Source organism: Wyeomyia smithii, chromosome 2 (genome assembly GCF_029784165.1).
Source record: "Wyeomyia smithii strain HCP4-BCI-WySm-NY-G18 chromosome 2, ASM2978416v1, whole genome shotgun sequence".
Lineage (NCBI taxonomy): Eukaryota > Metazoa > Arthropoda > Insecta > Diptera > Culicidae > Wyeomyia > Wyeomyia smithii.
Window position 1 is genome coordinate 94443556 of NC_073695.1, and position 12177 is coordinate 94455732.

Here is a 12177-nt window from a genome sequence, read left to right on the forward strand (position 1 = left end):
TCTCCAATGCGTTTCGATGGTTTCATAAAAGAAGCCAATTTCCTTGAGTTCAAAAGACATTCATATATTTCAGTGGCAAAATGGCACTTTATATTGATTTCAGCTAATTCCTATCAGAACTAGTCTGAAATTCTGTGCATGTATCAGCTAGCTGCTATGATGGCCAATTTGCATATTGGCACCGTACGGAGAAAAACCAGTCCAATTCACGCGATATCTGCAAACATTGGAATGAAGTAGATTAACATCGTCACTAAAAGATTGAACAACGTTTATCAGATGCACTATATTTGCACTTGAAAATTAAATGATTTTTATTTTAGATTTAGGAAAAAGCAACAACCAGTCAGACACTGAACCTTCTCTCGCTGCAAATGCAATTTAATGCATGTGTTTCTGAAAATGATTTTGAAGCGTCCTCCTTGGTTTGGTACACTCGAATTACATAGACTTACTGGTGTTGAACCATTAGAAGCTATGTCAAATAAAATTATTAACAATCTTCTACAAAAATCGCTGCAATCCTCAATTGCTACGATAAGCTCTCTTTACAGTGTTGAGAAGTCACCATTTGTGATTGGACACACATACTCATTATTTACTAATATTAAGCATAAATACTTAAGCTACTAACAAATCCCCCCTTTAATAAAAAATAATTTAATGCATGTGGGTTTGCAATGATGACGCCCGGTCCTGCGTTGTTGCAATACTTACCTTCACGTTTGACGTCGCATCTATTGTATACTTAATATGTTGCCTCAAGGTATGGCACGAAACTTTTTTTCTTTTCGAAAAGCTTCATCGAATCGCCAATGACGACGCCCCGAGGACCGATGACAACAATAGGTTGCACATTGTGAATCGAGTGCACCATATCCGGTTGAATTAATTGATCTCGGTAAAATTGCATCCACCGGAATGAAAACGCTTGTGTAACCTTTTATTCACTTAATAATTTCCCTTTCATTGTGAATTAACAACAATAATTCTAACGGTTGATTCTCTTTATTCTCATGTTGTCTCTTTTCTGTTAGCTTGATCGTAACTTGATTTGTCCTGCTGCTGACTGAAGATCAACCAAATTTGTGTTCTTGAATATTTTCAACTTTAGAAAATTAAGAGAAAAAAATCTATACATAATCCTATTAGCATAGAAAACTACAACAAAGGGTGAGAAAGAAGTTCTTTCAAATCTCTCATTTATCCAAAAACTAACAATGATCGTTCTTGTAAAAGCAAAAATATAAGCTATGGGTTAAACTTAATAACAAGAAGCAGACATCAATCACTAATTGTTGTAGACTTTTCAAATCTCACTTATGCGATGATGATTCGAAAAAAAAATAGAACTCTTCCGTTGTGATTTTAGATTTGATCGCAAAGTGTAATTTGAACCAATCTTTTTTGGTGCCCTTCTTTACTGTTATTTAACGGATTAGAATTAGGTATTGGTAAACTAGGAAGATTTTTAAATGTTCGAACGTTAAAACCTATTACTTCTATACATTATCCCTGTCTCTTTCTTGCTGGCTGTCTCGCGGTTTTTCCCCAAAATCTGGGTGTGTGTGTGCTTAGAGTGCTAGTGGTTTGTTTCTCACGAGAATAGCTTTCAGTCACCTAGAAAGTTGGGTTTGATGCCTAAAATTGTTTGATTTCAGAAATGAATATTATGCAACCACGCTCCCCTCCCGTCGGTTCACGCTGAAGAGACATCTAATCCTTATTCGGGTCTCGATCTGTGGATTAAACAAAAAAAACAGCTGTTATCTATCACGTCAATAATCAGTTCTACTTCTTACCAACAGTTAGCTGTAAAGCAAAAGCAGTTGAAAAATGTGACATACTGGTTAAGCAAATGAGTCCGTCGTAACATTAAAATGCCATATTTAATATTTTGGGTATGAACGCTGTGGAATTTTTCTTTGTACAATTTTAGAACAGATCATGCTGACAATATACAGTTTGTCTAATTTCTTTATAAATAAGGCACACTTAGCATCAGAGGGTTAAATAAATCTAGCGTTAACTGAACAAAACACATGAATGCATTGCTAAATTGCCGATTTAATTCAATCATAATGATACTCCTGCTATATGTCTTTTCTTTCCGGGACGTAACTATCCAAACCTTTTTGCTTAGTACAAAGGATAGCGTTGTAATTATTTTACCAGAATTCGAGCCACTGAAAATCTGTTCAATTGAGCGGCAATCGCTTGTTTTATTCGATTGCCGCTCGAAACTGATTTTAGATAGTATGTGAATAAAAAGAACATACTGTACAGGTTTCCGTAGCACTTTTGGCGATATTCTCTAAATCGATTCATACTGTACATATGTAGCCTGCAAATTGAATAATGCGTATTTATTGTTTGACAGTACAACAGTTTTGAAGACATGTTGAAGATTTCAAGATAAAGGGGAGGGGGGGACCCATGTGAATGCAAGACTACAAAAGATTGCCATTTCTGTAACCACTAGGAACGCAGCCACTAAGGACGGCAATCGATGCTCAATGATTGTCGTTCTTAGAAAAGTTTCCAGGCACTGCTGCATCTACGAGGGTTATTACTTGGAGCGTCTGGATGTACCTCGCGTCATGAACTGCTTCAATTGCAAGTAGTGTCAAGCCTCACAGCCGATCGGTGCGATTAGTGTGGGGGAGTTGACGATTCCAGAATTTGTGGCGTCTGCAGAAATCTGTAATTGTAACTGACAATACCTGCCAAAGGCAACGAATTTTTGAAACACTCAGAAGCTTTTTTGTTTCCTGAAAAATATTTTTCCCAAATAACCGTTTGCGAAATGCAAAAGCAACTTTTAAACTTATTGCTAACTGTGGGAATTAAGCCACTCCTCGCGATGAAGAATTGATCTCATGTAGGTAATCGATAAATACGCAGATGAAGAGGTACGTTGGCTTTGCGACAAGTTTCCTTCAAATTCAGTCAGTTTCCAACGAATTTCTTTCAAATTGTGGTTTTGTGGTGCTAGCCATTGTACTATTGTGGTGATTAAAATGGTCTGGCTTTCTAGCCGGACCCGGGAGTGTCATCTAGCAGTGAACACGACGAACGTTGGTACTTGAATGAATCGCACACGCGATTAGTTTATTGCACCTGTCGGTAGCAATACCCATTTCTGCTGATGCAGCGGGCGATCGCACCGACGTTTTGTGCTGATGCGATTGGTTTTTCGATTGCAATCACCAATGCTTCGTTTTCTTCCTGAGCTTTTTATAAAACTCCCTCACTTTAAACTTTAGAGCCGATATATTATGACGAACCGATATTAAAACGCATCCAATGAGTAGCTTTTCGTCGTTGATTTAACTTGTTGGATTAGTATTTCTCTGGTCCAACAAATTTCTCGTTGGTATGTATGTAATAGATGTTAGGTGAATGTCTGGCTGGAGAAGGCACACTAGATGACTGTGTTCTGTATCAGCTAAACATTTCCGTTTCCTAGCTCGGCATTATTGTTATTATTTTACACCGTATGCGACGAATTGCGCCCGCTTACCAATAGACCACATTGCAGTAATTTAGAGCACTATTTTTCATGCATTAAACTATTACTTTTTGTAGCACTTGTTATAACGGCCATAGTTATTTTTGTTTTTAACTAAAATCCATTAATCAGCAACGGTGTGATGGAATAAGAACATCCATATATCATCGTAACACTTATCACGTCAGTTGCTCACGGTGTAAATTTCATGTTAATTTGATGGGAGCGTAAGTTGAGCTAATTCGTTTCCTTCACAAATCGTACGGATCGCATTCCTGTTCGGCACTTTTACTTCCACTTTTGGTTTGCTTTGACGTGAATACTGTCCGATATGGCACAGGTCGCCATGTGGTGATTAAAATGGTTCGGCTTCCTAGCCGGACCCGGGAGTGTCGTCTAGCAGTGAAGACACGACGAACGTTGGTACTTGAATGAATCGCACTCGCGATTAGTTTATTGCACCTGTCGGTAGCAATACCCATTTCTGCTGATGCAGCGGGTGATCGCACCGACGTTTTGTGCTGATGCGATATATGATCGCACCGCTTGTTTTATATTCACTTATATTCTAAATGGTTCTTGGAAGAAGTCCATTACACTATTGAAAAATATAGAGCCTTGTTGAAAGCATATTTCGACCAATCAGAGCTAACACAAGGCTTTCTTCCCTATCCACAAAGACCGAAAGCGCTTGACTCCAGCTTGACCAGCTTTAAAGTTCGATATTTTGAAATTTTCTTTATCTCTCAACTTCAGTTTCTTGAGTAGATGCGTTTTATGCAATGGTCTTTAGACCACTCTGTACCGCAACGACTCATTTCTTGAGCTGATTGCGTGCTGAGGCTAGACGGTGTAAAGTGCAGCGTTTTCATATATTTTCTCATTGTGGATATTCATATTTCTTACCTGCGAAAAGACGCGTACCGCACAACTTGTTTGTCTATTTCGCGATATTTTTGAATTGTTAAAATGTTTTGAAATTTTGAACTTTAAATTTGTCCAATTACTTTGTTTCGATATTCATTGTTTTTTCTTTGCTGTTAATGACTTCTCAGGCTTTTGAATGGTTATTTTTAGCTCCAAGCTAAATTTTTGTTATATATTCATAGACGCAACACAGTTAATTTGGGACGTTTTGGTTTAGGTGTGTGTGTCTCCTTTTTTTCTAATTTTTTCTTTACTTACTGAATTGTTGTACATTGAAGATTGTATAGCATCCCAAAAACTATCTATGTGGTTCTCTGTGCAACTTAACTAGCTCAGGTCAATCACGGAGGTGCAACTACGATATGTACGGTCGTCAATGCTCATGCTCATGCTCATCCACAAAGACCGAAAGTTTAAGGGGTTATATACCTTTTTGGTCGAGAAAAATGAGGGAAGTTTGAATCTATTTTTAAGTGCATAGCACCATTTTCAATGCATCAAAGGGGTAATTTTCTGAAAGTACAATTTATCAAAAACAAAAAAATACGTTTGATTTTGAGATATACCAATTATTACTGGAGTAATGGCCGTTTCCCGGAAACGCTTTTTTTTTGCAGAGGCTTGCGGTGATCCTGATAGAGACTCAGCGGGTCAACCGAAATCAAAAAACTCATATTATTTCATTAGTTTAGAAGTGTGCCGGGTCCTTGAACGATCGCTTTTATGGGAATTTTGTTTTCAGTGCAAATGGGAATTTTTTTCCCAAAAAATGCTCGTTTCGAGCGCTAAAAACTGCATTAAAATTTTTTTTGCGGCAAAATGTAACTGTATGTTTCGAAAAGCGATCGTTCAAGGACCGGCGAATTTAATAACGAAAATTAAAAAAAAATGAAGGAAATCGGTTCAGTAGTTTTTCCGCAATCAGGATCACGGCAAATTCATTTTTCGGAAATCACTATTCCGAGATAATCGCGTGTAAAGTTTCAAGTTCAGCTTATGCGGCCGTGGCGAGGCGCGCTGCAAATCGCTCTAACTTTCTTCCTATTGCTCAGATCTTTATGAAAATTTGTGAAAATGTTCTCAAGATGTTGTATTTGAAGATAATACAATAAATTTTTTTTCGGTTTTTTGAAAACTAAAAAGGTATATAACCCCTTAAGTCTTAGTTGTCATGTATAAAATCTTTAGTCTTCATTGTTTATTCGATTACTGTCGCAAGAGGATAATTTACTGAACAACCAGCAAGCGGCAAACAGTAGCAAATTTGAGCGCAGCTTGGTTAAGCATGCGATTCATTCGATCGCAGCGTTCCACAGCAGACGGACCAATCGGCGAATGCTGCACTGTATAGCATTGCTGAACATGTCCAGACATGTTAGTTATTTTGTCCGGATTTGTTGAGTCGCGTTTGCCTTCAGCCATTTGTTCAACTGTGAGTGTGCCGGTAGCGTGCGTTACGATTATTATGTCTTGTTTGCTTGTAGTTAGGCTTGTTGTTCTCCTCAATATGTAGAAAGAGCAGAGTGGATATTCATCACTCACTTTTCGTCAGCATGAGCGCTGCGTGTAGCACCCCATTCCTTGCTGCTGCATCGTGCTCTGTTTCTGCCACTCGCAGAAAAATTAATACACCTGCTGCTTGAACCACAGCTGAGGGAATCAATAATGGTAAATAATTCTAGTGAAAATTCACAGAAGTTCACCGTGGTGCGCACTGCTGAGATAAATTCGAAAGCATTCGAAGAGCAAACATGCGTGACGGGTGGCTGGATTTTTTTTTTTGAGTTTCGAGAGGCAAAGCAAACAACACAATCTACTTTCCTACCTAGATCTCTAGTAGAAGTACAGCAGTTAGATCTGTTGTGTAGTTACTGTGCGTAATGTTTTTCCGTGTGAGAAAACTCACACCAGTTTATTATCTCCCTGTAGAGATATTTCAGATTTCACCGCGATGTTTTTTGCAAGCTCCGCAAATCCAAATGATTCGCTGCTCTCTTCACACAGGAGCGTCGCTTTTCCCATCAGTGAGGAAGCAGTTGTTTTCACAGTGAAAGTTATTTCCTTACAAGCTAGTGATTCTCTGATGAGAAACGACAAGCCTGCTGAGAACTAGAATCACCCCGTGTCATCAGTAACTATCAATCCAAAATGATGCTGAATCAAAACATTTGTCACTGTTCTGATTAATACCAAAGTTTTTCGACGTAAAATTACGTTTTATGACTACATTTATAGGCTACATATATATTAGGGTGGGGAATCGTTATATGGAAAAAAAGAAACTTGATACCAGAAAGCCAGAACCAAGTTTTTTTTTGTTCTGTTTAGAGCCCCAAACAATCCTGAATTTATTGCAAGTCGATTGGTTTTGTCTCCGCTTGGCGCATTGCATTTTAAATTTATATGGAGTTTTATATAGAAAAAGCAACTTCTTTGCATTTTCCATTCTCAAGAGCTCAAAATGGCTCAATCCATAAGTTTCATGACTTCAAACGGTAGGTTTTTCGATGCCTAACAACTTGGCCGAAGACACTAAAGAGCTAGGGTGTGCCAAAAAACTACTAGAGCTGTTCAAAGTTGAGTATGTCGAAATTTATGTTGCAAATCATTTTTGCCTTTCTCCTAGAAGGGTATAGCAATCACTGGAAAAACCGAAGGTATAAAAGTGGTACCAATGGCCGAATGTCATATACCACTCGACCTCTTTCGACGAACTGAGCATTTTCTGTATGTATGTATGTATGTGTGTGTGTGTGTGTGTGTGTGTGTGTGTGTGTGTGTGTGTGTGTGTGTGTGTGTGTGTGTGTGTGTGTGTGTGTGTGTATGTGCAACTTTTTTTTCTCACTCACTTTTCTCAAAGATGGCTTAACCGATTTTCATAAAATTAAAAGCAAATGAAAGGTCTAGTTGCGCCATAGATTGCTATTGAATTTCTTTGTATTCGGATTTTTAGTTTAGAGGTTATGTATCAAAATGTAAAAATCACGAAACATCAATATCTCAGAAACCACACAACCAATTTCAATGAAACTGGTTTCAAATGATTGGGCTGTCCCCAGAACCCTTAACTATTGAATTTCGTTATGATTGAACATATGGTTCAGAAGTTATGTAAAGAAAAGTTATCCTGAGGTTGTTTAAACTCACTCATTTTTCTCAGTGATGGTTGAACCGATTTTCACAAAATTAGTGTCAAATAAAAGGTCTAGTTGCTCCATAGGTTGCTTTAGAATTTCATTGCAATCGGATTGTAACTGTGTCCGTTGTTCATGAAAATGTGAAATCACATAATGAAAGTAAACATATTGACTTTCTCCTAACGATCACTGGCTAATTAAAAGGTAGAAAAATGATTGAAATGGCCGAATGTCATATACTACTCGACTCAGTTCGACGAATCGAGCATTTTCTGCATATATGCATGTATAGGTGTATATGTTTGTGTGTGGGTGTGTACGTGTGTATGTGCACCTTTCTTTCGCACTCACTTTTCTCAGAGATGGTCTGACCGATTCTTTCTATCTTGATGTCAAAGGAAGGGTCTATTTGCCGCTTAGGTTGCTATTGAATTTCATTGTAATCAAACTTTTAGTTTTAGCGCTGCGTCAGAATGTGAAAAACACTCTTATAACTCAGAAGCTATGAACATAGTTGAATTCAAATAAATGGGCTTCCAAACCCTTAAACAATGAATTTCATAATGTTTAAACATGTAGTTTGAAAGTTATAGAAAAAAAACGAAACCCGCAGACTGTTTAAAACTATAGCTACGATCAAAATATGTGGCCTCAACATCATTTAAATTTGATATTGTACTATTTCAATGTTTGCGGCCTTGCTCGGGATTGAAGTTCAAATTAAAAGTCATTTCTATCATTTCACTTTTTGCCTTTCTCCTAGAAAGGTATAGCAACCACTGCAAAAACTTAAGGTATAAAAGTGCTCAAAAGGGCCGAATGCCGTATACCACTCGACTCAGTTCGACGAGCTGAGCATTTTCTGTATGTGTGTGTGTGTGTGTAACGCTCTCCCAATCTCACTCGATTTTCTCAGAGATGGCTGAATCGATTTCAATGAAATCAATTGCAAATGAAAGGTCTAATTGCCCTATAAAACCCTATTGAATTTTATTGTAATCTGATTTCTAGTTTAGAGGTTATGTATCAAAATGTAAAAAATCACGAAACATCAATATCTCAGAAACTACACAACCGATTTGAACAAAATTGGTTTCAAATGAACGGGCTACCTAAAAACCCTCAACTTTTGAATTTTATGAAGATTGAACATATGGTTCAGAAGTTACAGAAAGAAACGTGTTCTGGAGACTGTTTAATCTCACTCATGTTTCTCAGAGATGGCTGGACCGATTTTCATAAAATCAGTGTCATATGAAAAGTCTTGTTGCCCCATAAGACCCTAATGTTTTTTTTGTTTTTTTGCGAACGAATTATTACTTTTCCTGTTATGTTTTAAAATGTGAAATCCAGCTATGAAAAGAAACATATTCTGATGACTACTTGGGCTCACTCACTCTTCTCAGAGATGGTTGACCCGATTTCCACAGAATTAGTATCAAATGAAAGGTCTAGCTGCCTCATAACACCCTATTGAATTTTGCTGTAATCGGAATGTAACTTCGTCTGTAATGTATCGAAATGTGAAAATCACGAAACTTCATTATCTTAGAAACTACACAACAGATTTGAACAATATTGATATCGAATGAACGGGATAGTTAAGGGTTAACTGATGAATTATGATTGAACACGTGGTTTCAAAGTTTGGCTCCACCATACGTTCCCTTTTCATTTGATTGTAATCAAACTTAAGCAACCGTTATGTTTTAATTTGCAAAACAACGAAAGTCTATTATCTCAAGTGTTACACGACTTATTTGAACATAACTAGTGTCATACAAACGAGTCATCTCTCAAACTTACAAATAACAAACTTCATAAAAATTTGTTATACTGTTCAAAAGTTTTGTAAACAAAAGAAATTCAAAGACTATTCAACACTATAGCTGCTTTGATCAATATATATGGCCTTAACATGATTTGAATGTGGTATCTTACTATTTTAACGTTCCCGGTATCGCTCGTGATTAAATTGTTCGAAATTAAGAGTCATTTCTTATATTTCGCTATTTCTGAAGCCTTAACATTTCGTCAAATTTTATTTTTTATACTTTAATCACAACATCAATATTTTAGAACCCAAAGAGTGAATATACCTTTTTGGATTTAAGCATTCATGTAAATCTATTTTTACAAATAATTAGTTTGAATGAGAAAGTCTGAGTCTGACCGCTAGGTGGATTAATTTAGGTTTTTCTGCCAACACTGCCAGTGTACCGGCGTCAGTCAGATTTCCATCAGAAGTTACCCCTGAAACACGTTGTAGATTCTATCTACGCCTAGAAAATTGACCTAAATTTGTTAACTTGATCCAGCTGAGTGTATAAACTCGTTACGACAGGTTACTTCTGATGGGAATCCTACTGACGCCGGCACATTGGTAATGTTGGCAAAAAAGAAGATTTTCTGCATTTAAATCGACATACTCAACTTTGAACAGCTATAGCTCTTCTTAGGGACATCCTAGCTCTTTAGTGTCTCCTACAAAGTTGTTAGGCATCTAAAATAGTATACTTTAACATAATGTAGTGCATCATTAGAGCATTATTGAGCTCTTTAGAAAGGTAAAAGCAAAAAAGTAGGTTTTCTCATATAAATTTTCATACAAATTTGAAATGCAATGCGGCAAGCGGAGACAAGACCAATCGACTTCAGGTAAGTTTAGGGTTGTTTGGGATCCTAAAAAATCACAGGAGGGTTGTGTGCAAAGCCACGACCGCAAGGTTGAAGTAGAATACTTTTAGACAGCTCTACTTACGGCTGTACATTAACCTACGGCCGGGCGAATCGGTTCGCGCCGCTTTTCGCGTTTAGCCTGGCAGAGGCCTAATGCGCACGGCCAACACAATAGAAAGGTGTTTTCACATTGAAAATTAGACACGGATTTACTGGAGTAAGTGTTAGCAAATGCATCTACCGCTAATACCACCGCTATCGTACGAAAGCGCGTCGTTTCATGTGGGGAATAATATCAACAACGAAAAATGACGCGCATCTAAGCACACCCGAACTGTTTCGCCGTGCCGCTTCCATTTACTTCCTTATAACATCGGCCTCAGGGAAGTACCGGCTGCACCTACCGCTGAGGCTGTTACAATACTGTTACTGGTACTCAAAGCTATTAACTCTTCAAATTAAGTGTTTTATTTGTCCTCAAAAGAACAATTGTTCAATTCCATATCGGATATAATGCAATCGCATCTCTGTAATTTAACCGACAGTAATATTCTTCTGAACAAAATGATCCAACTTTTTCATTAGAGGAAGTGCCGGCTGATGTACGGCAAAAATCTCACCCGATCGCTCGCGTTGGCGTTCAGCCTGGCAGAGACCTGAGACGTGGTGACCAACCACAGGGCAAGTGATTTGTTTAATTTGAAGGCAGCCACAGGTGCGACCCGCTGCTATGGTCTGTTACTGCTGAGTGCCGATATCTGCTGTTACTGCTGTCAACGTTGTGGACGGTTCATCCAGTTCACCTTCCGACTAATGAATGTAGCTAGTTTTCCCAGAAACACTCTTTTATAGCCGAAGGGTGCTACGTAATAGACCACGCCTTTCTGTTCAGTTTTACCATTTTCTAATATTCTTTAGACGAATTATTTCACAATTCGCATTTGATTTTTGTATCCAGCTAGTAAACACCGATAGTGCTCTCACACACGCAACGATTTTACCCCTAACCGTATTGCGGTTTGTAACATCAAGCGATTTCGTTTGCTCGCTGTTGCGTGTTGCATCATGTTGCAACTTGGCAGCTGGAAGACGACGAAATTATGTTCATGTTGATTGATTGAATCGACTTCATATTAGCTCTGCATAGTCGAACTAACTACTTTTGTGAATGCGTTCTAACAGGGCAGTTTGTCATTCAAAGTCGGTTATGCTGATCGCAGCCTTTGCGCTGCCCCTACAGTGGGGGGTTTACTAAATAAAGTGAAAATTAGACAACTACAACAGAATTTGATTGCATCCCGCACAGAATGTCTGCTTGTGTTGATGCCAGAAAATTATTAACCTTCAATTATTTGTTTATTTGCCTTGAAAAAGGCGTTTTGCGGTTCAAAATCGGTTGCTGATCACAACCTTTGAGCTGCCCTAACAGTGGGGGATTAAGATACACGGGCAACATGCACTGTGAAAGCTATTCACGTTCAGTAAATTAGACGGGTGCGACAGATTCAAATTGCTAGGATGCAACACAGAATGCTTGCTTGCGTTGTCAAAAATTATTAACTTTCAATGACTTGTTTATTTGACTTGAAAAAGGCATTTTGATGTTCAAAATTGGATTTCCTGATGGCAATCTTCATGCTGCCCCAACACGGGGGGAATAAGGCAGTCTGACGACACACGCTGAGAAGAACCGCGTTGCTCCCGAGACGTGGTGACCAACCACAGGGCTAGTGCTGCTGCTAAGGAAGGACGACTGCTGTCGTAGCTGTCTAGAATTATTATGAGCGGCTTCGGCTGAAACAGGCTCTTATATAAGCCAAATAGCATGTTTTCATTTGCAAGGTATATAATTCTGTCGACCGTGCTTGGGAAGCAATCATATAACGACCAATCAGAGGTCGAATTTTTCGTTTTGACAAGCCT

The 12177-nt window shown here is 38.2% G+C and overlaps 1 protein-coding gene across 2 annotated transcripts in view; it reads right to left on the bottom strand.

The window, feature by feature from the left end:
- Nucleotides 1–922: 922 nt before the first annotated feature.
- The window catches only part of LOC129725266 (troponin C, isoallergen Bla g 6.0101-like), a 54568-nt gene continuing 43313 nt past the window's right edge, over nt 923–12177 (bottom strand). For both annotated transcript variants that reach the window (XR_008728041.1, XM_055680861.1), the window contains one exon: nt 923–1739. Coding sequence is in view for 1 of the 2 variants with exons in the window: in XM_055680861.1 (XP_055536836.1) it covers nt 1717–1739 (23 nt within the window). In the remaining variant the exon portion in view is untranslated. The remainder of the gene's footprint in view (nt 1740–12177) is intronic.